Source organism: Macaca mulatta, chromosome 3, assembly GCF_049350105.2.
Source record: "Macaca mulatta isolate MMU2019108-1 chromosome 3, T2T-MMU8v2.0, whole genome shotgun sequence".
In the NCBI taxonomy this organism is placed as follows: domain Eukaryota; kingdom Metazoa; phylum Chordata; class Mammalia; order Primates; family Cercopithecidae; genus Macaca; species Macaca mulatta.
Genome location: NC_133408.1, coordinates 49,832,467 through 49,858,771, shown reverse-complemented (window position 1 = coordinate 49,858,771; position 26,305 = coordinate 49,832,467). Strand labels below are relative to the sequence as shown.

The following is a 26,305-nucleotide window of genomic DNA, read 5'->3' as shown; positions in this document are numbered from 1 at the left end:
CACCATGCGGCGCTGTGGGGAAGTCAGTGTACCGTGTATGCGCGTGTGCGTGGGCGGCCGTGGTGGTATTGGAGACAAGTTACGGGTAAACAGACGGGGCCCCCACATGGTTCCTCACGGCCTAGCTCCTTCCAGCTCTGGGGCTGTTGCGAGCCTTCGTGGCCAGGCCTGACAGCGACCTCTGAGGCCATGACACAGATCTGAGTGCCCAGGATGTGGAGTTACCACCTGCCCCCTTCCTCTGCTCTTGAGGCTGAAGGTTCTATCCAGGCTGCATCCCAAATTGTCCATCCTGTTCTCTGTCCCCGTGGCTCTCAGAGCAATCCCGTAGCAAAGCAGGTATTTTAACGTCCGTTTTACTTGTGGGGAAACAGATTCGGGAAGCTGGTTCAGGCCTAAGGAAATAGGAGAGCCTGCAGGCTGTGTAGCCTGCTGCCTCCCCCAGTTCAAGGCCCAGTGTTGGTGCCTGTTGGGGGAGCATTGTCTAGGGGAGCGGGGAATGAGAGGAGCCTGGCCAGCACCCCAGAGCCAGAGCTGGAGAGCGGTGTCCTGTCACCCTGGCGTGCTTGTGGGTTGAGGAATTATACCATGCCCGGCTGCAGAGACGAGTCTTCGTGCACAGGGTTTTGCAAGGAGGTTTATAACCAGGAGGTCATGCTTTGGAAGGACTGGGTGCTGGAGGCACTGCTTCCAGGTGATGGTGCCTCCAGGTGACAGCTCCCCTGGCTGTGGGATAGCCCAGCCCCTCCTTTATCGGGTGGGGGTAGGGACTGTGAGGCTGGGGCCAGGGTCTCCACCCCTCCTCTGGTCACAACAGTGGTCCATCCACAGCTCACACTGCTGCCCGGGGCAGGGGTGGGTGTCAGCAGCCTGCCCAGGACTGCTCAGCTGGTGAGGGCTGGCACTGGGCTCGAACCCAGGCTGGGAGGTCAGAGCACACAGAGGAGAGGCTTGGATCTCAGCCCTGGCCCTGGGTGCTAGAAGGAGGGGTGTCTGCAAATTGGAAGTGAGAGTCAGTGAGTGGGGGCTTCACTCTTCGGGGCTCTGACAGCGGGAATCCTCCCAGATGGGTGGAGAAAAAGGCTGTGGCCCTCTGAGTTATTCAGGTGATTCGGGGGCTGTCAGGAGTTTGGGGGGCTGTCCCTAGCCCTCCTCCTCTCCAGGCTTCTGGGTTGAAACTTGTGTGTTTGTGACTTGAATTCAGGGGAGTGGGTCCTGCCTTAAAAAGGACACGCATGTCGCTCATGTGGCCTCCTGGGGGCTGGTGGCGGCCCAGGGATGTCTTCATTCCTCAGCAAACACAGAGGGCTGCAGGCCTCCCAGGGACCAGGCACTGGAGATGCAGCTGCGGGCGGGACCTCGTGGAACTGGTGCTGAGGGAAGACAGTCCATAGAAACAGAGGAGAGTGCATAGCAGGAGTCGTCCAGCAGAGCGGGGCAGGAGGCTTGGAGGCACAGGCCCCGTCAGGCGGTGTTCAGGGAAGGCCTGCCCACCGAGGCAGTGCTGCCGGAGAACCCTGGGTAGGGAGACGTGTTCTGGTCTTTGGTCCTCCCAGAGGACGCGGGCAGTGCAGAGGCACCAGGTTCTCTTGAGGAAAACTGCATCTGTCCCTGTCCTCTCCCATCTCTCTGCCACCGCGCCCGCTTGTCCTTCTCTCCACCCAACATTCAGTTCCCACAGGAACCGCATTTGAGCCAGGAACAAGCTTGGGACGTTGAGGGCATTACGCTTCCGGGCTTGAACCTCCGTCCTCTGATGCACGCTTTGGTGTCTCCTGCTGAGCGGCCACTGCAACTCACCCTGCCCGCCTTGGCTGTGCTGCCCAGGCTGGTGGCTGGCCTCCGCTTGTGTCCGCACAGCCAGGCACATGTGCCGGGTTGAGAAACTTTGTTCTTCTAGTGGGGGCGCCGTGGCTGGCCTGGCCGCCCCTCACCCCTGAGTCACACCGTCTGTTCCTGGGTGGGGAGTGGGGTCCAGGAGGGCTGGGATCTCTACCAACTCCCCCGGCACCCGGCTGTGCCCAGCCTCTAAGCCAGGTTCTGCAGACCCCAGAAGCCACCTTAAGGCTAAGAAGCTCCGGGCTTCCCCTTTCCCTGGAGAGGAGGTGCTTTTGACCTGACTGACGAATGACAGGGAGGACCAGGGAGCTGGCACTATGGAGAGCAGGGTAGGCCGAGGGTGTGGCAGAAACGGGTTCGTCCAGCAGGAGGACACGCTATGTCCCAGGAAGTGCTGGGTCATCAGGGAGCACAAAGGAAGCAGTGTCAGAGGAGGGTCTCCCCAGGACAAGTGCGGGGCTCCCTGCAGGTATTGGGCAGCGGTGAGCCCTGGAGAGAGTGGCCGGTCCGTCTCAGCATAGCTGCTGACCGCAGGCCCACCCTTGCCCGACGGCATCAGAGCCACAGCCTGGGGCTTTGCTGCAGCCCAGCCCTCACAGGATGAGGACGCTGCGGTGTGGGAGCAGGCCCAGGGGCCACGTTCCTGCCCGTCCACCCCAGTGCTGTCGCTGAAGGCCGTGGCACGCAGATCAGCCAGGAGGGGCGTGGAGCACACACAGCGAGCGCCAGGTGGAGGCTGGAGGCCTGGTAACCCCAAGCCAGGAAGGCCCGGGGCCTCCTGGGGAAGCTGAGCCCTTGGAGCCAGCCCCCACCAGGAGACCCCATGCCCTGGGCGGCTTTCTGGAGTGGTGTCCTCCGCCCTCTGCTCTCCTGAAGTCACGGGCTCCGTCCAGTCCCCATCTGCACACTGAGGGTATGGGCTTGTCTGTGGACCCTGGGGCCAAGGCTACCATGAGCCAGGCTGCCCCACCCTCTGGTTCCTGGCCTGGGTAGTCCTGGCAGCCCCTAGAGGCTGCATTCCCCAGGGAGACCTGTGGGTCCCTGTGGCCATTGATGGTGTCACGTCCTTGGCCTGAGCAGAGTTTGTTGGCGTCACATGCCGAATGAATCTTCTAATGTCTCTCCCTCTCTGCGTGTCTGATCTCACACCCGTGCAGGCATGACGAGTGTTCTGATGTCAGCCATTGGACTCCCCGTGTGTCTTAGCCGCGCACCCCAGCCCGCCAGCCCTCCCGCCTCCCGTCTGGCCTCTAAAAGTCACAGCTCAGTTAAGAGATTGAGGAAAATGTCCGTGAAAGGTAGTTCCTGTTCCCAAAAGCTCTCTGGCCTTTGCTAAGCCTCCTTCCAGCCTCGCTGCCTCTGACTGTCCTGCACAGACGCTCTTCCTTCTCTCTGCGCCCAGTCTCCTGTGGGAAGGGGCTCAGTGGCCCTTCTCCCTGCCCTCACTCAGCAGCAGAGGCGGCCCCTGGAAGCTGACTTTCCGCCGCATTCCCAGAGTTCAGCTCCTCTCCTCTAGTCACAGCTGGCCTGAGGGGGCTTGTTCTTGAGGACTTTGTGATTTTTATAAGCAACAAGTTGTGGGTGATAGGCGGCGCCCGGCTCAGGATGCAGGGACAACCGTCCCTTCTGCCAGGGCCAGCATGTGTCTCGGGAAAGGCTCCCAGACAGTGGTCCAGGTCTACTGCCCAGGTCTGCTGCCCTGGCCCCCAGCCCTGTGTGGCCGCCACGTGGGCTGCCTGAGAGGGGTCCGTTGGTGACCTCTGTCCTGCTCGTTGCATGGCCAGGGAAGGAGGGGCTTTAGGACCACAGCAGGTTCAGGGAGTTACAGCAAGACCTGCTCGGAGCAGCCTGTGATGATCAAGTTCTGAACCTTGCCCAAGCGGGTGCTGGCCCTGCTTCCACCCCCGGGCTGCGGAAGTGTGGACTGCGGCCAGTCCAGACTCTCTCGAGTGGGCGTGGTGGCGGGCAGGGAGGGTGGTCATGGTCCTGCTGGCGCTCAGTGGCTGTGTCATCTCAGCAGGTCCTCCCGGAGCCTCCGCTTAGCAGAGGGGCTGGGCAAGGACTAGGAAGTACTCGAAGCACCTGGTATGCGGCAAGGGTGGCTTCCGATTGTGTCCGACCTCCAGCCCACAGGCGAGGAGCTGTGCTCAGGGTGGGGTGGGCCTTGAGCTCCTGCCCTCAGCCCAGGGCTCTGCACGCCCTGCCCTTCCCCTGCCCTGGGGGAGGAGCCGGACTCATTGGCAGGCCGGGCTGGCAACCTTCTGTGGCACTTGGGTTTACCTGGGAAGGACAGGTTCTTGGCGGGTCACCTGGCTGGCCCCTTTTGAGACATGTGGCTAATGGAAAGCTCCCTTCCATTCTGAAAAGCTGCGAGGGCTGGGGTGGGTGGGCGGGGGTGGGATGCTGTGCCTGGCCTCACCCCAGGCTCACCCGGAGATGGCTCTGGAATTGGCAGGCTTTTCTAAAGGAAAAGGCCCCCCTCGGCTTGAGTAGGGCGTTCCAGCCACACGGAGGGCCACCCTGAGCCGGGGAACCATCGTTCTGGTCTGGCGTTCTCGCCACAGTGACTGGAGTGTGGGTTTGGGCAGTCTGTATGGGTGTGTGGAGGGGTGGGATGTGTGGAGGTATGTGGGGTGTTTGAGGTGTGGGGTGTGTAGAAGTTTGGGGTTGTGTGGGGTGTGTGGAGGTGTGAGGTGTGTGGAAGTGTGGGTGGGGCGTGGAGGTGTGTGGGGTGTGTGGAGGTATGTGGAGGTGTGGGGTGTGTGGAGGTGTGTGGAGGTGTGGGGTGTGTGGAAGTGTGTGGAGGTGTGGGGTGTGTGGAGGTGTGTGGAGGTGTGGGGTGTGTGGAAGTGTGTGGAGGTGTGGGGTGTGTGGAGGTGTGTGGAGGTGTGGGGTGTGTGGAAGTGTGTGGAGGTATGGGGTATGTGGAAGTGTGTGGAGGTGTGGGGTGTGTGGAGGTGTGGGGTGTGTGGAGGTATGTGGAGGTGTGGGGTGTGTGGAGGTATGTGGAGGTGTGGGGTGTGTGGAAGTGTGTGGAGGTGTGGGGTGTGTGGAGGTGTGTGGAGGTGTGGGGTGTGTGGAGGTGTGTGGAGGTGTGGGGTGTGTGGAGGTATGTGGAGGTGTGGGGTGTGTGGAAGTGTGTGGAGGTGTGGGGTGTGTGGAGGTGTGTGGAGGTGTGGGGTGTGTGGAGGTGTGTGGAGGTGTGGGGTGTGTGGAAGTGTGTGGAGGTATGGGGTATGTGGAAGTGTGTGGAGGTGTGGGGTGTGTGGAGGTGTGGGGTGTGTGGAGGTATGTGGAGGTGTGGGTGTGTGGAGGTGTGTGGAGGTGTGGGGTGTGTGGAAGTGTGTGGAGGTGTGGGGTGTGTGGAGGTGTGTGGAGGTGTGGGGTGTGTGGAAGTGTGTGGAGGTATGGGGTATGTGGAAGTGTGTGGAGGTGTGGGGTGTGTGGAGGTGTGGGGTGTGTGGAAGTGTGTGGAGGTGTGGGGTGTGTGGAGGTGTGTGGAGGTGTGTGGGGTGTGTGGAGGTATGTGGAGGTGTGGGGTGTGGAGGTGTGGGGTGTGTGGAAGTGTGTGGAGGTGTGGGGTGTGTGGAGGTGTGTGGAGGTGTGGGGTGTGTGGAGGTGTGTGGAGGTGTGGGGTGTGTGGAAGTGTGTGGAGGTGTGGGGTGTGTGGAGGTGTGGGGTGTGTGGAAGTGTGTGGAGGTGTGGGGTGTGTGGAGGTGTGTGGAGGTGTGGGGTGTGTGGAGGTGTGGGAGGTGTGGGGTGTGTGGAGGTGTGTGGAGGTGTGTGGAGGTGTGTGGAGGTGTGGGAGGTGTGGGGTGTGTGGGGTGTGTGGAGGTGTGTGGAGGTGTGGGGTGTGTGGAGGTGTGGGGTGTGTGGAGGTGTGTGGAGGTGTGGGCTGTGTGGAGGGGTGGGGTGTGTGGAGTGTATGGGGTGTGTGGAGGTGTGTGGAGGTGTGTGGAGGTGTGGGGTGTGTGGAGGTGTGGGGTGTGTGGAGGTGTGGGGTGTGTGGAGGTGTGTGGAGGTGTGGGGTGTGTGGAGGTGTGGGGTGTGTGGAGGTGTGTGGAGGTGTGGGGTGTGTGGAGGTGTGTGGAGGTGTGGGGTGTGTGGAGGTGTGTGGAGGTGTGGGCTGTGTGGAGGTGTGGGGTGTGTGGAGGTGTGTGGAGGTGTGTGGAGGTGTGGGGTGTGTGGAGGTGTGTGGAGGTGTGTGGAGGTGTGGGGTGTGTGGAGGTGTGTGGAGGTGTGGGCTGTGTGGAGGTGTGGGGTGTGTGGAGGTGTGTGGAGGTGTGGGGTGTGTGGAGGTGTGTGGAGGTGTGGGCTGTGTGGAGGGGTGGGGTGTGTGGAGGTATGTGGGGTGCTTGAGGTGTAGGGTGTGTGAAGTGTGTGGAGGTGTGGGGTGTATGGAGAGGTGTGTGGAGGTATGTGGAGTGTATGGGGTGTGTGGAGGTGTGTGAGGTGTGTGGGGTGTGAGGTGTGTGGAGATGGGTGTGTGGAGGTGTGCGGTGTGTGACGTGTGTGGAGGTGTGGGGTGTATGGAGGGGTGTGTGGAGGTGTGGGGTGTATGGAGGGGTGTGTGGAGGTGTGGGATGTGTGGAGGTGTGGGATGTGTGGAGGTGTGGGATGTGTGGAGGTATGTGGGGTGTGGGGATATGTGGAGGGGTGTGGGGATATGTGGAGGTGTGTGGGGGGGGTGTGGAAGTGTGTGGGGGGTGTGGAGGTGTGGGATGTGTGGAGGTGTGTGTGTGGAGGTGTGGGGTGTGTGGCGGTGTGGGTTATGTGGGGGTGTGGGGGGTGTGGGTGGAGTTGTGGGGTGTGTGTGTGGGATGTGTAGAGGTATGGGTTATGTGGGGGTATGGGGGATATGTGTGGAGTTGTGGGGGGTGTGGAGGTGTGGGTTATGTGGGGGGGTGTGGGTGGAGTTGTGGGGTGTGTGTGTGGGGAGTGGGGGATGTGAGTGGAGGTGTGGGGTATGTGGACGGGGGTTGGGTGTGGGTGAAGTTGTGGGGTGTGGAGGTGTGGGTTATGTGGAAGTGTGGGGGGTGTGGGTGGAGTTGGGAGGGGTGTGTGGAGTGTGGGTTATGTGGGGGTGTGGGTGGAGTTGGGTGTGTGTGTGGGGGGAGTGTGGGTGTGGATTGGGGTGTGTGGGTGTGTGTAGGTGTGGGGTCTGTAGGAGTGGAGGATGTGAGTGGAGGTGTGGGGTGTGTGGACGGGGGTTGGGGGGTGTGGGTGAAGTTGTGGGGTGTGGAGGTGTGGGTTATGTGGGGGTGTGGGTGGAGTTGTGGGGTGTATGGGGAGTGTGGGTGTGGATTGGGGTGTGTGGGTGTGTGTGTAGGTGTGGGGTCTGTAGGAGTGGGGGGTGTGAGTGGAGGTGTGGGGCGTGTGGACGGGGGTTAGGGGGTGTGGGTGAAGTTGTGGGGTGTATGGGTGTGGATTGGGGTGTGGGTGTGTGTAGGTGTGGGGTCTGTAGGAGTGGGGGGTGTGAGTGGAGGTGTGGGGTGTGTGGACGGGGGTTGGGGGGTGTGGGTGAAGTTGGGTGTGGAGGTGTGGGTTATGTGGGGGTGTGGGTGGAGTTGTGGGGTATGTGTGTGGGGAGTGTGGGTGTGGATTGGGGTGTGGGTGTGTGTAGGTGTGGGGTCTGTAGGAGTAGGGGGTGTGAGTGGAGGTGTGGGGCGTGTGGACGGGGGTTAGGGGGTGTGGGTGAAGTTGTGGGGTGTATGGGTGTGGATTGGGGTGTGGGTGTGTGTAGGTGTGGGGTCTGTAGGAGTGGGGGATGTGAGTGGAGGTGTGGGGTGTGTGGACGGGGGTTGGGGGGTGTGGGTGAAGTTGTGGGGTGTGGAGGTGTGGGTTATGTGGGGGTGTGGGTGGAGTTGTGGGGTGTATGTATGGGGAGTGTGGGTGTGGATTGGGGTGTGTGGGTGTGTGTGGAGGTGTGGGGTCTGTAGGAGTGGAGGATGTGAGTGGAGGTGTGGGGCGTGTGGACGGGTGTTGGTGGGTATGGTCTTGCCAGCAGCTTCCCTCTAGGGCACAGCAGCGAATGCCATCACAGCAATTCCAGCTTAGTTACATATTCGTCTTTCCCGTTTGAGATCAGGGAACCGAGGCTCAGAGGTGACATGATTCGGTCACAGCAAGAGAACCAGAATCAAACCGTGCTGACTCCAGCCTCCACCCCACCAGGGCACCTCCCTGCCAAACTGTCCCCTCCCTGGCCCTTTTTGGTGTAGGGGGAGTTCGGCAGGTGCAGCTGTGAGCCCTCAGGCTTAGAATTCTCTGCAGCCCCTGATGATGGCCATGAGCTCGGGTTCAAACCAGAGCCCCTCTGGTCCTGGAGTCTGGAACCACCAGCAGCCCCACCATGACCTTGGGGTGGAGCCCCTCACAGGAGCGCCTCCACGGGCGGCACTGGGCTCCCCGTTCCTCTTTCACCCCCGCACGGGCTTGGCTGCTGGCCTCTGTGGTTCTGCTACCCCCGCTACCTAGAGAACACCCCGGGCCGAGCCGATCCTCACCAGCTGGGGGAGCTTCCTGTCTGTAGGAGGGACTTTACTGGATGCGGGGTTTGGTGTTTATGGAGATGCAGCCCTTCTCCCTCCTGCTTCGTGCACGTGTGCACAGACGGGAGTGAGGCCGTCAGGGTGGGCTCCTGCCAAGACTCGGCCCCTCCCCAGAGTGGCTGGACTTAGGAGCTAATCGGCACGTGACAGACCCTCCCAGTCAGTGGCAGGCGTTTCCCGGAACAGTATCGGTGCAGCAGTCGGCGTGTGTGCAGCTGCCCGTACGTGCTGGGCCCCAGACTCCCTTCTCCCCGCGATGTTCATGCCAGGGTAATGCGAGTTGAATCAAATCGTGCTACCGCAACGCCCCCTGGAGTAGTTTGTGCCGAAGCTGCTGTCTGACTTCCGCGCAGCCTCAGTAGCGCCTGTGTCGATTTCCTCACTGAATGTGCGTGGGGTTGCGGCTCCCAGGAGACTGTGCTGCTGTTTCTGCTCTTCTGCATCCTCTAGGGCTCCTGCGGCTGAGCCAGGTCCCTGGACGGTGGGACTGGGTAAGGCTTTGCCCGGCGGAGCTCGGGGCTCTGTACCTGGCGCTGAGCTCTCCCGTCCTGCACACTGGCCTCCCTGTCTGGGACCCTCTCGCATTTCCTCCTGGCAGCTTGGACCTTTCCTTTGCCTTCGTCGCCCTCTGGCCTCCTCTCCAGCCTGTGTTCCTCAGGATGCTGCTTATGTACTTCTCTCTTCTAGGAGGGACCCCGAAGCCAGAGCCACAGCCAGAGCAGGTCATAAAAAACTACACGGAAGAGCTGCAAGTGCCCCCAGATGAGGTTTGTGTCTTGGGAGCTGGGCTGCCTTTGTTTCTGTTTGCAGACAACTCCAGATAGAAAGGACATCTGCCCCTTCTCGCTTGAAGGGTGCTTCCCAGGTGCCTCTGAGTGCCAGGACCTTGCTCCAGCCCCTTTGGTTTCATCTCCCAGCCTCCTGAGACCCATATCGTTATGATCTGAGCTTTGCACTTAAGGAGCTGTGGTCCTGAGCAAAGTCCCTCCTCTCCCGGCCCTGGCCTCTCTGTAGCCTGATGGCCGTCCTGGGAGCAGGAATCCCGGAGACAAGGGATGGGCCAGCCTGCCCCACTCTCCGCCGTGCGGATGCTGGTGTAGAAGTGAGGTGGCCTCGTCCAGGTGGCTGCCCTGCCCCTCCAGCTGTTGGGAGAGCTGGTTAAGGTTCCTATAATTTTTTTATTCTTAAAGACAGGGGCACGCACTGTCGCCCAGGCTCAGTGCAGTGGTGTGATCACAGCTCACTGCAGCCCTGTCCTCCTGGCCTCCTGTAATGAATGGGACCAGTCAGACTCCTGTTGCTCTTCCATAGAACCTGAACCTCTGCTGAGCCACGTTTTGGGGGCTGCGGCACCCCTTTCCCCCGATTTTAGTGGGGAACCCTGGAGATACTGTTGGGGGGGTAGGGTGAATGGCTAGGAGTACCAGTACCCAGGCACTCTTCAGATACTGGGGGGCGGGTGAATGGCCAGGAGTACCAGTACCCAGAGACCTTCAGATACTGGGGAACGGGTGAAAGGCCAGGAGCCCCAGTACCCAGGGACTCTTCACTTATGTCTCTCTCCAGTCAGTTGAGTCCACGAAAAAAATCTGGTAAGTAAAGCTTTGGACAGGAGCCTCAAAGTCCTCCTCATGCGTCCCACCCCTTCAACAAGCCCTTGCCGCATTCCCTCCTGCCCAGTGCTTAGCTCTGTCTCCGCTCTGGTGCCCATCTGGTATGACTGGGCCGTTTCACCCCAGGCTCCTCCTCTCCAAGCTGCCGTCTGCACAGCCAGCACGTAGCTCAGATCATGGGAGCACTCCCTGCCTGGAACCCCCAGCAGGATCCCCAACTCGCACACAGCCCCAGCCCCTGAGTGTGGCAGCCAGAACCCCGAGGGCCCGCCTCTCCCTGATCCTGTCTCATCTCCTGCTCCCCGCTCCCCCCCTGCCAGCTTTAGTGCCCATGTGCTGGCTCCTCGTTCAAAACATCCTCCTCCCTCTTCCCAGGTGCCCGCTCCGTGCTTGTCCATCTGGCAATTCCTGTCTCCCTTGTACGACCCCACTCCGAGGGCCTCCCCCAGGATCCTGCCCTGTCCATCCTCCCCATTTGGTGGCTCCTGCTGTCATGTCAGGCCTGTGCTGCTGTTAAGCTCTTTAAGGGCACAGGTCCCAGTGACTCACCTGTCTTTCCAGCCTGTGGAATGGACGATTTTTTTTTTTTCCTGAGATGGAGTCTTACTCTGTCGCCCAGGCTGGAGTGCAGTGGCACAGTCTCAGCTCTGCAACCTCTGCCCCCTGAGTTCAAGCAATTTTCTTGCCTCAGCCTCCCGAGTAGCTGGGATTATAGGCGCCCACCAACACGCCTGGCTAATTTTTGTATTCTTAGTAGACATGGAGTTTTCCCATGTTGGCCAGGCTGGCCTCACATTCCTGACCTCAGGTGATCGGCCTCCCAGAGTGCTGGAATTACAGGGCTGAGCCACTGAGCCACTGAGCCTGGTCTTGGAATTGACTTTGACCACACTTCCAGCATTTCAGCACGTGAAAGCCTCTTTTTCCAAGACTGGCCCTCGTCAGCCCAGCCCACTGTTGGCGAGCATGACCTGTGTTTGGTCTCCTCCAGGACTGCATCATCTGCATGGAGAAGCTGTCCGCAGCATCTGGGTACAGCGACGTGACTGACAGCAAGGCCATCGGGCCCCTGGCTGTGGGCCGCCTCACCAAGTGCAGTCACGCCTTCCACCTGCTGTGCCTGCTGGCCATGTACTGCAATGGCAACAAGGTGCCCCCACTGGCCCGGGGTGGAGGCGGGTGGCCTGCCCCCACAGTCCTGAGCTGTCCACACCTGCAGAGGCGGGAGGGTTCTGGGGGTGGCTGCGGGGACGGGCCTCTGCAAAAGATGGTGCCGGGCGTGGGGCCAGCTTGAAGACCTTTCTAAAGGCCTGGCCGGCTCTCCCAGGCCTGCCCTACTCTCCTAGGCCTGCCCCACGCTTTAGAAAGGGGGACCAATGGGGCTGGTTCCCTCCACCCCTCCAACCAGGCCTGAGGAGATTGTGGGCTTCTCCAAGCCTCAGGGCACCGCCTCCCCCTCGGCCACTTGTCAGCGCTGCACACGCTGTCTCCCTTCTTCCTTACAGCGACCCTGTGTGGTCAGCACAGTGCCCATGAGGGAGAGGCGCAGAGCAGGGTTGCCCTACTGGGTGGTGGGAGCCAGGCCACGAGGCAGGGCTGACCCTGGGTCCCACGGCAGCCTACACGTGAAGAGCCACGCCCAAGCCGATCCCTGGCTGCTGTCTCTGCAGCGGCCTTCAGGCAGGATGGGCAGAGTTTGGAGGCTTAGAGAACCAAGTCATGTGGCGCGTCAGAGCCTGGCTTGGCCTTCCCTAGTGTCTGCCGTCCTGGGCAGCCAGGGCCCAGCTCCACAGATCAGGCGCTGCAAGGCTGTCTGTCAGACTTCAAATGCGCTTCACCCGTGGAGACTTCTGCTCAGGATCCGAGTTTTCCCACTCACCACCTGTCTCCTGATAGCATGCTCCTTTAACGAAAACGGCATAATGAGTTGCTGGTGCAAAACAAAGCTTTCCAGGGAAGCTGTTGGAAGCCAGTTTCCGGGCGGGAGGCTGCCAGCAACTCCCTGGGATGGCGGCTGGCCCGTTCCCGGGGCCCTTTACCATCTGACGGTGGAGGTGACGGTCTTGGGTGCTCTCAGCCAGCCAGCTCAGTGGGTCGCATCTGCCTCTCTCAGGATGGAAGTCTGCAGTGTCCCTCCTGCAAAACCATCTATGGAGAGAAGACGGGGACCCAGCCCCAGGGAAAGATGGAGGTATTACGGTTCCAGATGTCGCTCCCTGGCCACGAGGACTGCGGGACCATCCTCATAGTTTACAACATTCCCCATGGCATCCAGGTGAGGGGCCTTCCTGGAGTCCCCACTCCCGGCCAGTCCTCTTCCCCCCCCCACCCACGTCCCAGCAGTCTGCCCCTGGATCAAGGCTGAGGATGCCCATGTGGCCAAGCTCAGGCCCCCAGGTCCCCTAAGGCCAGGGCCATGGAGGGCCAGGAATGGAGAGGCAGTGCCGGGACTTGGGGCAAGCTCTTAGGGCTGTGGCAGCAGAGAGCTGGCCCTCCACTCTTTCCCAAACCAGGGAAGCCTTCCTGGAGGAGGAGCCATCTTAGCTAGACTTGTTCTGGACAGAAGGGCAGGCAGTTCAGTGGGAGGAACCCTGCAGAGGGGCTGGAGAAGCAGGGCCACAGCAGGGTGTGCATCGAGGAACCTTGGGTTGGGAGTGGCGGGGCCAGGTGTGTGGGTGTCAGGAGCCCAGGCACAAGGCCCAGCATCCCTGAGGAGAACCAGACGGGCCCTGGCCCTTTCAGTCTCCCATCTTGGGCAGAGGGTGGATGGCAGGGTCTGGGGCAGGGTGGGAAGATAACGGGGCAGCGGGTACCAGTCAAGGTCCACCTGTGGTGGATGGAGTGGTCTTTTTGTCTTATTGAACCGTGAGCCTTTCCCCTGGTTTCCCTCCACTTCCCCGCAGCTCACAGGGAAATTAGGAACATTCGGGGTTGGCATCTCGGAACCGGGGAGAGGCTGGAGCAGTGCAGGGGCCTGTCCCTGTGCAGGCTCTTGGAGCACCCTATCCTGGTGTCTGTTCCTCCTGCAGGGCCCTGAGCACCCCAATCCCGGAAAGCCGTTCACTGCCAGAGGGTTTCCCCGCCAGTGCTACCTTCCAGACAATGCCCAGGGCCGCAAGGTAAGTGCCACTACGCGTCCCGGGGGTGAACAGGGCCCTGACCACGCAGCGGGAGGCCAGACGCCACACTGGGCTCTACTACTGCAGTGGAGGACAGAGGCTGAGGCCGGGCTGGGTGTCTGCTGCTCTTTTCTGGGGACCTGCTGTAGGTACAGGGAGGGCAGCCTGGACCTCACAGAGCCTCGAGGGAGGAGGAGAGGCCATCGCCTTCCAGCACCCTGCTGGGTGGGGTCAGGAGCTCCTGAGAATCAGAGTGTGACAGGGAGGGACCAGGGGCTGTGTTAGACCCGGTGACCAAGGAAGGCTGGAGCAGTCGTGTCTGCCCTGAGACCTGAATAGGGACTTTGCGACTGCAGAGAAGGCTGGGGATGAGCCTTCCAGGCAGGCAGGACAGCTGTCGAGGAGGGTGGGAGCCCGTGGTGAGGGCGTGAAGGCAGGGCCATCCCCCAGGCCAGCCCCAGGGGTAGAGCTGGTTCTGAGCGCCCAGGGAAGCCACGGAGGTGGAGCTGCTGATGGAGCTTTGGAAAAGCTCCTCTGGCCGTGTGAGAATGGGCTCGAGGTGGCGGAGCTGGAGGTGAGGAGAGGGCAGGGAGGCCTGGATTCCACCAGGGAGGGTGGACGGGCAGGCGCTCGTCCAGCACCGGCTCTGGAAGCAGGGAGGACTCGAGCATGGTGCCTGGGCATCAGGACCAAACGATGGCAGTGGCCGGCACCGAGGCAGGGTGGGCTGGAGCCCAGGCTTCTGTGGGATCCTAATGTACTGTCCAGTGGGCAGTTTTGGGTTCCCTGCAGATGGGGTGAGTGCCAGGGAGTGGATGAGGTCACCCGGGAGGGGCTGGGATGGGAAGAACATGGTGCCAGCCTGTGCCTGCTCACTGAGCCCCTCTCACTTCCCGGTCCCTGCTTCCTCTTCCCCCTCCTCCTCCCCGGGCAGGTCCTAGAGCTCCTGAAGGTAGCCTGGAAGAGGCGGCTCATCTTTACAGTGGGCACGTCCAGCACCACAGGTGAGACGGACACTGTGGTGTGGAACGAGATCCACCACAAGACAGAGATGGACCGCAACGTTACAGGCCATGGCTACCCCGACCCCAACTACCTGCAGAACGTGCTGGCTGAGCTGGCCGCCCAGGGGGTGACCGAGGACTGTCTGGAGCAGCAGTGACCTTGTGCCCCAGCACAGCCGCCTCTGGTGGCCACCCCGCTGCCCCATGGCTGGCTGGGTGGCCAGGCAGGAAGTGCCCAGCCCGAGAGGCTGGGAGGTTTGTTGGGGGTGTGGGGTGTGCCCCACCTGAAGCCGGGGCTCCCCCTGCCTGCCTCTCCTTCCTCCCCTCCAGGAATTGGGCAGCCCTGGGCAGTTGTACTCATGGGGGCTTAAGATGCAGCTACCTCAGTGCGCAGGGCCCGTCTGTCCTCTGGGGGCTGCTTCGGGCCTGCGGTGCTCGGGGCCTGGTGTGGGGCAACTAGAGACTTCCCCAGCCTGGACGGGCGTGGGTTCTGGGTCAGCTTCTTTTACCTCAATTTTGTTTGCAATAAATGCTCTATAGCCAAAGTCAGCAGGTCCTGGGTGTGTGCATGCGTACATGTGTGTGCATGTGTGTGTGTGTGTGTGCACGCGTGCCCCCCCACACTTCCTGCATCAGAGCAGGAGGAGGTCCCATGTGCTCATCGGCTCCCATTTAATTACTGAAGAACAGGCCACAGCGAGGCGTGGGGAAGCCTATGGTACTGGACTATGCCGCCTCCACATGCCCCACACTGATCACCCTGCTGTGCCAGGGGCTGTCACCCCAGAGCACCAGCTGTCACCTTTGTGGCCCTGGGGTTGTGGTTCACAAAATGCCATTCACTTAGGATTGGAGCTGCTGTCTGTTTTACTGATGTGGACGCAGGTTCAAAGGTGCAATGACTTGAACCAGGGATGGTGACGCATGCCTGTTATCCCAGCTGCTCAGGAGGTCAAGACAGGAGGCTCACTTTAGTCCAAAAGTTTGAGACCAGCCTGAGCAAAATTGCAAGACCTCATCTCTAAAGAAAGGTTAGGCCAGGTGCCGTGGCTCATGCTTCTAATCCTAGCAGTTTGGGAGGCCGAGACAGGTGGATCACCTGAGGTCAGGAATTTGAGACCCGCCTGGCCAACATGGCAAAACACTGTCTCTACTAAAAATACAAAAATTAGGCGTGGTGGCATGCTCCTGTAATCCCAGCTACTCAGGAGGCTGAGGCAGGAGAATCGTTTGAACCCAGCAGGTGGAGGTTGCAGTGAGCCAAGATCATGCCACTGCACTCCAGCCTGAGCCACAGAGCGAGACTCCGTCTCAAAAAAAAAATAAGCCGGGCATGCTGGCACCTGCCTGTAGTCCCAGCTGTCGGAAGGCTGAGTTGGGAGGATCGCTTGAGCCCAGGAGTTCAAGGCTGCATTGAGCTCTGATTGCACCACTGCACTGCAGCCAGGGCAACAGAGCAAGATCCCATCTGTAAAATAACAATAATAAAAAGACACAGATTGAATGCTTGGCTAGGTCGGTGGAATCCAGGCCAGGGTTGATCTGACACCATTGTAAAAGTTCTAATTGTTGACCCTCTTGGAATTTGGATCAGATATCCCCAGTCAAGATCGTGCTGCCTGTCCAGGAGGAGGAGTTTGGGCCTGGGACCAGAGAGGGACGGCAGGGCCACCTCATTCCTGGCTGTGGGAAGCAGAGGCACTTTGGCCTTGGCGAGCCCCTTTCTCTGTTGAAAAATCTATTTTACAACATGTTGGTATAAAGATGAATATATTAATGTATACTAGAGGATTTTCTCTCACCTAAAGGTTCATTTTTCTCCCTTCTGATTTTAACAGAAATTAAAAATGTATGTGGGCTCGGCCGGGCGAGGTGGCTCACGCCTGTAATCCCAGCACTTTGGGAGGCTGAGGCGGGTGGATCACGAGGTCAGGAGATCGAGACTATCCTAGCTAACACGGTGAAACCCCATCTCTACTAAAAGATACAAAAAATTAGCCGGGCGTGGTGGCAGGCGCCTGTAGTCCCAGCTACTCGGGAGGCTGAGGCAGGAGAATGGTGTGAACCCGGGAGGCGGAGCTTGCAGTGAGCTGAGATCCGGCCACTGCACTCCAGCCTGGGCGACAGAGCGAGACTTCGTCTCAAAAAAAAAAAAGAATGTATGTGGGCTCTTATAAACAGTGTGGGCCCAGGGCACTATGCCTAATGGTAACGTGGTCCGGGGAAGAAAGGGTACTGAGGCCTCCCTAGAAGACCCCAGCGTAGCTGGACCCCAAACTTGTTTGGTTCCACATTTGATTGGTTGATTGTTCTTGAGACAGAACCTCGCTCTGTCGCTCAGGCTGGAGCGCAGTGGCGCGATCACGGCTCATTGCAACCTCCACCTTCCGGGTTCAAGCGATTCTCCTTCCTCAGCCTCCTGAGTAGCTGAGACTACAGACACCCACCACCACGCCCAGCTAATTTTTGTATTTTTCGTAGAAACAGGGTTTCACCGTGTTGGCCAGGCTGGTCTTGAACTCCTAACCTCAGGTGATCCTCCCGCCTCGGCCTACCAAAGTGCTGGGATTACAGGCATGAGCCACTGTGCCTGGCCTGGTTCCACATTTGAGACTCTGTACTCACACTGCCTATGAGTGCAGGAGTTGGGGTGGGTGCCTGAGCCTTGGATGCTTCTCCTTGAAAGGATTCTGAGGATGAGGATGGGAGAAAATATTTTCAAATCGCATTCCTGATAAGGATCTAGTATCCAGAATATATAAAGAACCCTTAGAACTCAGCAATAGGTTGGGTGCAGTGGCCTATGCCTATAGTCCCAGCACTTTGTGAGGCCAAGGTGGGCGGATCACCTGAGGTCAGGAGATTGAGACCATCCTGGCCAACATGGTGAAACCCTGTCTCTACTAAAAATACAAAAATTAGCTGGGCGTGTTGGTGGGCACCTATACTTCCAGCTGCTTGGAGGCTGAGGCAGGAGAATTGCTTGAACCCAGAAGGCAGAGGTTGCAGTGAGCCGAGATTATGCCTCTGCACTCCAGCCTGGACCCTGTCTCAAAAACAAACAAAAAACGAGAAAACCTCAACAAAAAGACAACCCAATTTAAAAATGGGCAAAGAACTAGAATAGATGTTCCTCCGAAGAAGATAAAGGGCCAGGCTGGGCACAGTGAATCACGCCTGTAATCCTAGCACTTTGGGAGGCCGAGGTGGGTGGATCGCTTGAGGTCAGGAGTTCGAGACCAGACAACATGATGAAACTGTGTCTCTACCAAAAATATAAAAAATTAGCTGGGTGTGGTGATAGCACCTGTAATCCCAGCTACTCGGGAGGCTGAAGCGGGAGAACTGCTTGAACCCGAGAGGCGGAGGTTGCAGTGAGCCGAGATCGTGCCACACCGTACTCCAGCCTGGCAACAGAAAAAGACACCGTCTCAAAAATAAAATATAAAAACCATGAGATGCCACACTACACCCATTATGATGGCTATACTGAAACAAAAATAAAGCAATGTTGGAGAGGATGTCAAGAAATGAGACCCTCATCCACTGCTACTGGGAATGTAAGATGCAGCCACTTCGGCAAACGGAACCTCTGAAAGGAGCATTAGCGTGTGACCGCAGTTCCGCTCCTAGGTACGTACTCAAGAGCATTGAAAATGTCCCCATAGAAGCCTGCACACAGATGCTCATGGCAGCATTATTTACAATAGCCCCAAAGAGGAAAAAAACAAATTATGCATCCACTGATGAATCAAAGTGCGACACGTTCACAGGATGGAATATTACTCAACTGTGAAAAGGAATGAAGCAATCACAGTCAAGGAGGAACCTTGAAAAAGTAAAAGAAGCCAGACACAGGCCGGGCGCAGTGGTTCATACCTGTAATCCCAGCACTTTGGGAGGCCGAGGCGGGCAGATCGCGAGGTCAGATCAAGACCATCATGGCTAACACAGTGAAACCCCATCTGTACTAAAAATACCAAAAAAATAGTCGGGCGACAGGGTGAGACTCTGTCGGGAGTTCGAGACCAGCCTGACCAACATGGAGAAACCCTATCTCTACTAAAAATACAAAATTAGCCAGATGTGGCGGCACATGCCTATAATCACAGCTACTCAGGAGGCTGAGGCAGGAGAATCGCTTGAACCCAGGAGGTGGAGGTTGCAGTGAGCCAAGACCGGGCCATTGTACTCCAGCCAGCCTGAGCAACAAGAGTGAAAACTCCGTCTCAAAAAAAAAAAAAAATTGCCGGGCGCGGTGGCTCAAGCCTGTAATCCCAGCACTTTGGGAGGCCGAGACGGGCGGATCACGAGGTCAGGAGATCGAGACCATCCTGGCTAACACGGTGAAACCCCGTCTCTACTAAAAAATACAAAAAACTAGCCGGGCGAGGTGGCGGGCGCCTGTAGTCCCAGCTACTCGGGAGGCTGAGGCAGGAGAATGGCGTGAACCCGGGAGGCGGAGCTTGCAGTGAGCCGAGATCGCGCCACTGCACTCCAGCCTGGGTGACAGAGCCAGACTCCGTCTCAAAAAAAAAAAAAAAAAAAAAAATTGGCGGGGGTGCCAGGCACGGTGGCACACGCCTGTAATCCCAGCACTTTGGGAGGCTGAGGCAGGCGGATCACTTGAGATCAGGAGTTTGAGAGCAGCCAAGCCAACATGGTGAAACCCTGTCTCTACTAAAATACAAAAGTTAGCTGGGCCTGGTGGCATGTGCCTGTATTCCAGCTACTCGAGAGGCTGAGGCAGGAGAATCGCTTGAACCTGGGAGGCAGAGGTTGCAGTGAGCCCAGATCACACCACTGCACTCCAGCCTGGGCAACAGAGGAGACTCCATCTTAAAAAAAAATTAATTAGGCCGGGCGCGGTGGCTCAAGCCTGTAATCCCAGCACTTTGGGAGGCCGAGACGGGCGGATCACGAGTTCAGGAGATCGAGACCATCCTGGCTAACACGGTGAAACCCCGTCTCTACTAAAATACAAAAAAAATTAGCCGGGCGAGGTGGCGGGCGCCTGTACTCCCAGCTACTCGGGAGGCTGAGGCAGGAGAATGGCGTGAACCCAGGAGGCGGGGCTTGCAGTGAGCTGAGATCCGGCCACTGCACTCCAGCCTGGGCAACAGAGCTAGACTCCGTCTCAAAAAAAAAAAAAAAAAAAATTAAATAAAATTTTAAAAAATAATAAATAAATTAGCCAGGGCATGGTGTTGCGTGCCTGTGGTTCCAGCTACTGGGGAGACTGAAGTTGGAGGATTACTTGAACCTGGGAGTTTGAGGCTCCAGTTAGCTGTGCTCTCACCACTGCCCTCCCTGGGTGACATATCTATTTAAGCCACTGAGCTGTGAAGGTATGTGGTTATATATGTGAAAAATACACACATGGCGCCAAGTCCCGGGAGTAGTGTAAGTGGCGGGTTTGTCACCTGTCAAGGGCTCTGCAGCCCTTTCTCTGAATCCAAGTTCTTCTTCCTTTGGATGGGGAATCAAGGATGTGACCTGGGAGGATGTGGCCTCGTTGGGGGCAGGGTCAGCGCGCTGTGATGGGGCTGGGGCTGGGCAGGTTGAGGGTGCCTGCTACTCCCCACTTCTGACTCTGGGTGGGGACAGACGGCCAGAGGGAGGCTCCTGGCACCTGGGGCGCAGGAATCTCAAGCATGTGGTCCTGAGCCCAAGTTTCCAAAAGCCAGACCCTCCTCCCCAGGGCCGAGAGACTGGGAGGGGCCCCAATCCAGGTTCCAGGAAGGCCTGGCTGGCATCCGGGGTCCAGTGGTCCCTCTCCCTCGGCCCTGGCAGTGGGGCTGGGCACTGGCCTGCCTCCCTCCAGAACCGCCCCCAGCTCCTCCCTGCTGGGGGCTGGACTGGGAGGAAGGGGGTGGGGTGCGCTTACATTTGCAGGTCTTTCCAGCCCCTGGGGCAGCCTGATTAACCAGCTTCTCCAGGGCCAAGCTGCTGGGGGTGGGGTGCAGCCCAAGGCAGCCAGACCAGCCCCTGAGCCTCCTGGGTGCTGGCACCTGTCATGGGGCTCCCCCGGGGGCAGCCTCTCCTAGGGCTGCACATGCTCCTCATGGCACTGAACTGTCTCCGGCCCAGCCTGAGCCTGGGTGAGTGGGGGTCCTGGATGGACGCGTCCAGCCAGACCCAAGGGGCTGGGGGCCCTGCGGGAGTGATTGGACCCTGGGCGCCCACCCGCCTCTGACTGGGAGAGGCAGCCCCAGGAACCCCCAAGCCCGTCTCCGTGGCTCACTTTCTGTCCCCCGTGGCCACAGAGCTGGTGCCCTACACGCCGCAGATAACAGCCTGGGACCTGGAAGGGAAGGTCACAGCCACCACCTTCTCCCTGGAGCAGCCGCGCTGTGTCTTCGACGGGCATGCCAGCGCCAGCGACACCGTCTGGCTCGTGGTGGCCTTCAGCAATGGTGCGGGGACAGCTGTGGGGCCTGGGTGACGGTGATGGCCGAGGAGAGTGGTGGGCCCTAGGAGCCCCTCACCAGCAAGCGCCTTCAATGACTGAGCCCTTGTGGGGCCTTTGGGAGATAGGTGTGGATGAATGGGGCTTTATCCAAAGGGGTGATATGTGTATTGAAAAATACACACATAGTGAGCACCAAATCCCGGGAGTTGTTTAAGTGGCGGGTTTGTCAACAGCTCTGCAGCCCTTTCTCTGAATCCAAGTAGTTCTTCCTTTGGATGGAAAACCTAGGCTGCAACCTGGCAGGATGTGGCTTCGTGGGGGGCAGGGCCGGTGCACTGTGATGGGGCTGGAGCTGGGAAGGTTGGGACCGCCCGCTGCTCCCCACTCCTGGCTCTGGGTGAGGACAGAAGGCCAGAGGGAAGCTCTCCTTCAGGGGTAACAAAGTCAACTGTGGATCTGGACTATCTCTGGGGGTCCTGAGGGAGGAGGTGGCATGGGGGGTCAGGGCTGGAGCGTGGGTGAACACAGAACCCTGGCTCATAAGCACAAAGCTGGTCTCTCCCCTCCTACCCCTATCTGTTCTCTCATATTGCAGCCTCCAGGAACTTCCAGAACCCAGAGACACTGGCTGACATCCCGGCCTCCCCACAGCTGCTGACCGACGGCCACTACATGACCCTGCCCCTGTCTCTGGACCGGCTGCCCTGTGACGACCCCCTGGTGGGCAGCGGAGGTGCCCCCGTGCTGCGGGTGGGCCATGACCACGGTTGCCATCAGCGGCCCTTCTGCAACGCACCCCTCCCTGGCCCTGGACCCTATCGGTGGGTGGTACCCCCACCACCGGGGCCCTGGGACTGGGGCTGTGCTTGGGGAGGAGGCGTTGCTGGGACCAAGGATGCTCTCTCTACCATATTCCCAGGGGTCCTCTGGCCCCTGTCCTTCCCTTTGCAAGCCCGAGCTCCTTCCACTGTAGAGTCAGCAACAGTGCTCACCTCAGCTGGGGCCGGGCAAGGCCCAGGAGGAGCGGGTGGGCACCACGGGGAGGCGGGATCTTAGTCAAGGTGGGAGGGGGCAGCTTCCCCAAAGTCTAGGCCCCTGACCCCCACCATGGGCAGATCTAGCAGGAAACTTGGGGGCCGAGTTCAGACCCAGTCTTGTGGATATGAGGCAGGGAGCAAGAGAGGTGGCTCCCACCGGCTCTTACAGATGAGGAAACTGAGGCACAGGAGGTCAAGTGGCCTGCCAAGGTCGGGGTGGAGCCGGGATGGGGAAGCAGGCTGTGTGTCCAGGTCAGGACTGTCCGGGCACAGGACGAGGTGGGGTGGCCTCAGGAAGACCAGGCCCGGGGGGAGCCGGGAAGGCAGGGCGTGGAGAAGCTGGAACAGCACCCCGCTCTACCCAGCCCCCCTCTGCCCTCTCACCCACTCTCCAGGTCCACCCTCTGCCCTCCCCGCCGCCACACCCTGGCTCAGCTTTCAGCTCCACGCCCCGCCCTGTCCCCCGCAGCCACTCTTTTCAGTGCCAACCTGCCAGGTCCTTCCCCACTGCCCAGACCTTCCAGAGCTCCCAGCCCTGCAAAGACACAAACCGAGCCCCTCTGCGGGGCTCCTAGTGCCCTCGGTCCTTGGGCTGCTGGTGACTGAGCCCCCCGCCCTCCGGCTACTGCTGCCCCTCTGGGAGGCCTGGGACCCCTGCCCATGTGCCTTGCTAAGCCACCTTCACCTGCACTTTGGACTCATGGCATTTAGGAACTGGGGCCCCTAAACCATCCCCGGCCCAGGTCTGGTGTCTGGAGAGCAACTGCTCAGGGGGATGGGGGATGGTGACACAGGCCAAGTGGCTGGAGACATCTCAGGGGATTCTCAGAGCAGGGCCAGGCCACCGGCTGCTGCCCTTGACTGGCACCCCCACTCCACATCCATGGGAGGGGCCCAGAGGAGCTGCTGGGGGACCTGGCCCTGCCTGGGGTGGTCCCAGCCTCTGAGTCTCTCCCCTCCTCCCCCACCACCTCCCGTCCCCAGCGTGAAGTTCCTCCTGATGGACGCCGGGGGCTCACCCAGGGCCGAGACCAAGTGGTCAGACCCCATCACTCTCCACCAAGGTAGCGCTGGGCAGGAGGGGCGCCCTGGCTTCTGTTTGCCCCCAGTGGACTCACCCATCTCTCTGGGCCACCTCGTCACCCTCTGCTGAGCTGGGCGCACCCCTGCTCCCACAGGGCTGGGGGCCTGGAGGCCACGTCCAAGTCAGGCCCAACCCCCAACAGATCCTCATGCTGGGGGCGTGGGGCACTGAGCCAGCCCCGTTGGCAGGGGCACCATCTCGGCCCATCAGCAAGCGTTTGCCAACTCTTGGGCTCCAGCCACACTGTGGGCAGAGACAGCCTCCCCACTGCTAGAGGGAGTCAGGCTGTGTCAGCCCCTGCTGGGAGGGAGGAAGAGGATGTGGGGGGGGTCAGAGTCAGGTCGGGGCTGGCTGGGGAGGCAGCCAGCTTGAGTTCTGAGCAGACCCCAAGGGGCGAGTGTGAATGTACCAGGCCCAAGAAGTTTCTAGTGCCGCGGCCCGGGTGTTAGGGTGGGGGTCTCCTGGGAGATGGCTTCAGAGGTCAGGGGGTGTGGGGTGGAAGTCTTGTCATCTGAAGGCCTTGACTGCTGGGCTCCAGGGAGCAGGGCAGTGGATAAGCACGTGGGTGGGAGCAACCTAGAAGGTAGGAGCAGGGCGGAGGCCGTGGTCCAGGCTGGAAGAGCACAGAGGAATTGGGACAGGGGGTTGGGCTCAGGGGGGTGCCTCGGGATATGAGAAAGCCAGGCCTTGAGGCTACGTGAGCATGGGTGGGGAGGGAGAAAGGGAGGAGGTGACAGCCAGCCCTGGGGTCGAGGGGCAGCCTCTCTGAGCAGCTGGTGTGTGTGCAGGGAAGACCCCCGGATCCATCGACACCTGGCCAGGGCGGCGAAGTGGCAGCATGATCATCATTACCTCCATCCTCTCTTCTCTGACCGGCCTCCTGCTCTTGGCCTTCTTGGCAGCCTCTACCGCACGCTTGTGAGTGGGGACACCCCCTCGGGCCCCTCTCTCACCCAGAACCCCTTCCATTGAACTGGTCCCAGTGTCTGGAAGCCCTCCAGGCATGCCATGGGGTTTAGAGACAGGGACTTGCTATGTTGCCCAAGCTGGTCTGGAACTGCTGGGCTCAAACGATCCTCCTGAATCGGCCTCCCAAAGTGTTAGGATTACAGGCGTGAGCCACCTTGCCCAGCCCGATGCTATGCTTTCGAGCTGGGCAGCGCCCCTCCCAGGGCCTGTGCAGGGAATTCCCACCCTGAGTATCTCGCACCTTGGGGGTCAGTGATGGGGGCCAGCAGCCCCTCTGGGGACAGGTTCAGGAGGGCCTGCCTCACCCAGGCCCTGTCTTTCAGTGTGTCCCAGCCAAGGCCCTTCTCCTCCCGGGCCTCACCTGCTCTCTGTGGATCCTCTGGTGGTTTAGTAAGCTGATGCCAGGGTAGTCAGGGTGGCCACCTGGAGAGGTGGTCCTCCAATTGGTTCTAGAAAGGAGGAAGGAGGGATCAGAGACTGCGGGTGAGGCCGGGTGCAGCGGCTCATGCCTGTAATCCCAGCACTTTGGGAGGCCAAGGTAGAAGGATCACGGGAGGCCAAAAGTTCAAGACCAGCCTGGGCAACATGGTGAAACCCCGTCTCTACTAAAAATACAAAAATTAGCCGGGTGTGGTGGCGCCAGCCTGTCATCCCAGCAACTTGGGAGGCTAAGGCAGGGGAATTGCTTGAACTCGGGAGACGGAGCTTGCAGTGAGCCGAGACTGTACCACTGCACTCCAGCCTGGGTGACAGAGCCAGACTCCATCTCAAAAAAAGAAGAAAAAAAAAAAATGAGAGAGACTGCAGGTGAGGGAGCAGGGAGAGAGAACAGGCCCTGACCCAGCACCCGCCCCACATGGCAGACACATACATCTGTTCCTCCTCCTCTCCCCACCCAGCTCCAGCCTGTGGTGGCCGGAGGAGGCCCCGGAGCAGCTGCGGATCGGCTCCTTCATGGGGAAGCGCTACATGACCCACCACATCCCGCCCAGCGAGGCTGCCACACTGCCAGTGGGCTGCGAGCCTGGCCAGGACCCCCTCCCCAGCCTCAGCCCCTAGCCTGGCCTCTGTGCATGGGGCTGGGGGAGGTGGGGCGCAGGGAGAGAGTGCATGGTGCTCTGTCCCAGCTTCTGCACCCACAGGCCCCCTCAGGGCTGCTTGCCTTTCCCCGCTGGCCAGCACACCCCCTACCCTGCCTGAAATCCCAGCACCAGCCCCCCTGCCTCTGCCTTTCCGGTTTCTCTCCCTCTCCAAACATCTGTAAGTTGCACTCAGGAGGGTTTAGGGGAGGGTCATGGGCAGACTGGACACCCAGTCCCCACCTCCATTCCCATCTCTGTCTCACCTGACCTCCTTCGAGGAAGGCTGGAGGCTGTGTGGACAGGCCACCCTGACAGCAATCTTCCAGACCCCAGGAGGAGGCCTGCAGGGGACCGTGCTTTGCCTGGTGCAGGAAGCTGGGCTCATCCCGGGGCCTATGAGACCTGAGCCGCCCTCTGTCCCCTGTCCCACCCATCAGTGGCTGGGCAGGGTAAGGATTCAGAGGCGTCCCTACTGCCCCTGGGCACAGCACCTTTCTGAGAGTGGGACTCTCCATGGTCATCTGACTACCAATTCTGGCCACCACCTACAACCCTCTTGTGCATACGGATGGCTCTCGCCCTTATCCACCCTCTCAAGCATTTATTAAGCACCTGCTGTATGCCACATACAGTGTTAGACTTCGGGCTTCAGGCATAGCTGGTCCTGACCTTGGGGAGCTGCCTTCTCTAGACCTGAGATGACCACGTGTCCAGATGTGACCTGTTGCTGTAGGGGGTCTGTCATGCCCTTAGACTGCCATCCCAGGAGGCTCTCCGGGACCCAGGAGCCTCCATCACCTGGAAGGACCCTCTGTGCAGAAGAACCCCAAGTGTCCATCTGCGTACAAGGCCGGTGGTTCCCGTCGTCGCCACTCGGGAGCGCCAGGGAGCCGCAGCCAGGCCGCCTCACGGACAGTGCGCATGCGCACTCCTATTCGCTGCCCCTCCTATCTCCAAGGCGGTAGCAGATGCCGCGTGGCGGGGTCGGTGGAGGTCAGTACTCTAGGCCTGCTTCCGCCAAGCCAGAGGATGAGCAGTCACGCCTGAGAGCCCGCTGCGTGCCATACAGTCCGCCCAGCCGCCGCGATTTTCTAAATGGAGAAACTGAGGCTCAATGACTTGCCCGCTGCACTCTGTCCACGGCCGCTGCGCACGCCCCCTTGGGCCGCGCTCCCGGGCCCTCTAATGTGACCACGGCTCCCGGCCTGCAGGCCCTGCCCACAGAGGGCGCTCGGTGGTGACCCTTGGGCTGCAGCCCTCTTTGGAGGTGAATAAATGCGGTCTGGAGCCCACCCTGGCCTGAATGGTGCCCCTGCCGGGACAGGAAATTTATACTGGGAGCCCAGGGCCCTGCTCAGCTTCTGCCCCATGGGATTACCCCGAGCCTGTCCCTTGATTGCTGTCCTGGCTTGTACTTTGAGGTGCCCCCATCTTCTAATAACCCAGGAAAAGCCACACATGCGTTTCAGGGCCAGATATGTGGTTTTGGTCGTGCTCCCTTCCAAGCAAGCCCTTGAGCCCCTCATCTCTGAGAGCCCCTCCTCCATGCTGCCTGCACCCCCACCAGCCACCAGAGCCCCTCCAGGTATAGACAG

At 59.9% G+C, this 26,305-nt stretch overlaps 2 protein-coding genes across 16 annotated transcripts in view; both read left to right on the top strand.

The window, feature by feature from the left end:
• DTX2 (deltex E3 ubiquitin ligase 2) overlaps positions 1 to 14,671 on the top strand; it is a 47,726-nt gene extending 33,055 nt beyond the window's left edge. For 6 of the 13 annotated variants that reach the window (XM_002803234.3, XM_077996494.1, XM_077996493.1 and 3 more), the window contains 6 exons: positions 2,997 to 3,137; positions 9,078 to 9,157; positions 10,995 to 11,153; positions 12,117 to 12,278; positions 13,033 to 13,122; positions 14,057 to 14,671. In XM_002803234.3, coding sequence (XP_002803280.1) covers positions 2,997 to 3,137; positions 9,078 to 9,157; positions 10,995 to 11,153; positions 12,117 to 12,278; positions 13,033 to 13,122; positions 14,057 to 14,284 — 860 coding nt within the window. In that variant the 3' untranslated portion in view covers positions 14,285 to 14,671. The remainder of the gene's footprint in view (positions 1 to 2,996; positions 3,138 to 9,077; positions 9,158 to 10,994; positions 11,154 to 12,116; positions 12,279 to 13,032; positions 13,123 to 14,056) is intronic. The other 7 variants (XM_028845639.2, XM_077996496.1, XM_028845635.2 and 4 more) reach the window with 2 other exon arrangements.
• Positions 14,672 to 19,784: 5,113 nt separating this feature from the next.
• Positions 19,785 to 26,002, top strand: UPK3B (uroplakin 3B). Of its 3 annotated transcripts, none has more exons than XR_013415105.1 (6): positions 19,785 to 20,227; positions 20,393 to 20,542; positions 21,134 to 21,878; positions 22,045 to 22,639; positions 23,448 to 23,577; positions 24,528 to 26,002. XR_013415105.1 is itself a non-coding variant. In XM_001109111.5 (6 exons), exons 1-6 carry the CDS (start codon positions 20,143 to 20,145, stop codon positions 24,685 to 24,687), a joined length of 831 nt encoding a protein of 276 aa, XP_001109111.2. In that variant the 5' UTR covers positions 19,785 to 20,142; the 3' UTR covers positions 24,688 to 26,002. The 3 variants fall into 3 exon arrangements, 2 of the variants coding, with proteins under 2 accessions (XP_001109111.2, XP_077852678.1); XM_001109111.5 differs by having other exon boundaries at positions 21,134 to 21,359; positions 22,560 to 22,639; XM_077996552.1 differs by lacking the exon at positions 22,045 to 22,639 and having other exon boundaries at positions 21,134 to 21,359.
• The last annotated feature ends 303 nt before the right edge of the window (positions 26,003 to 26,305 follow it).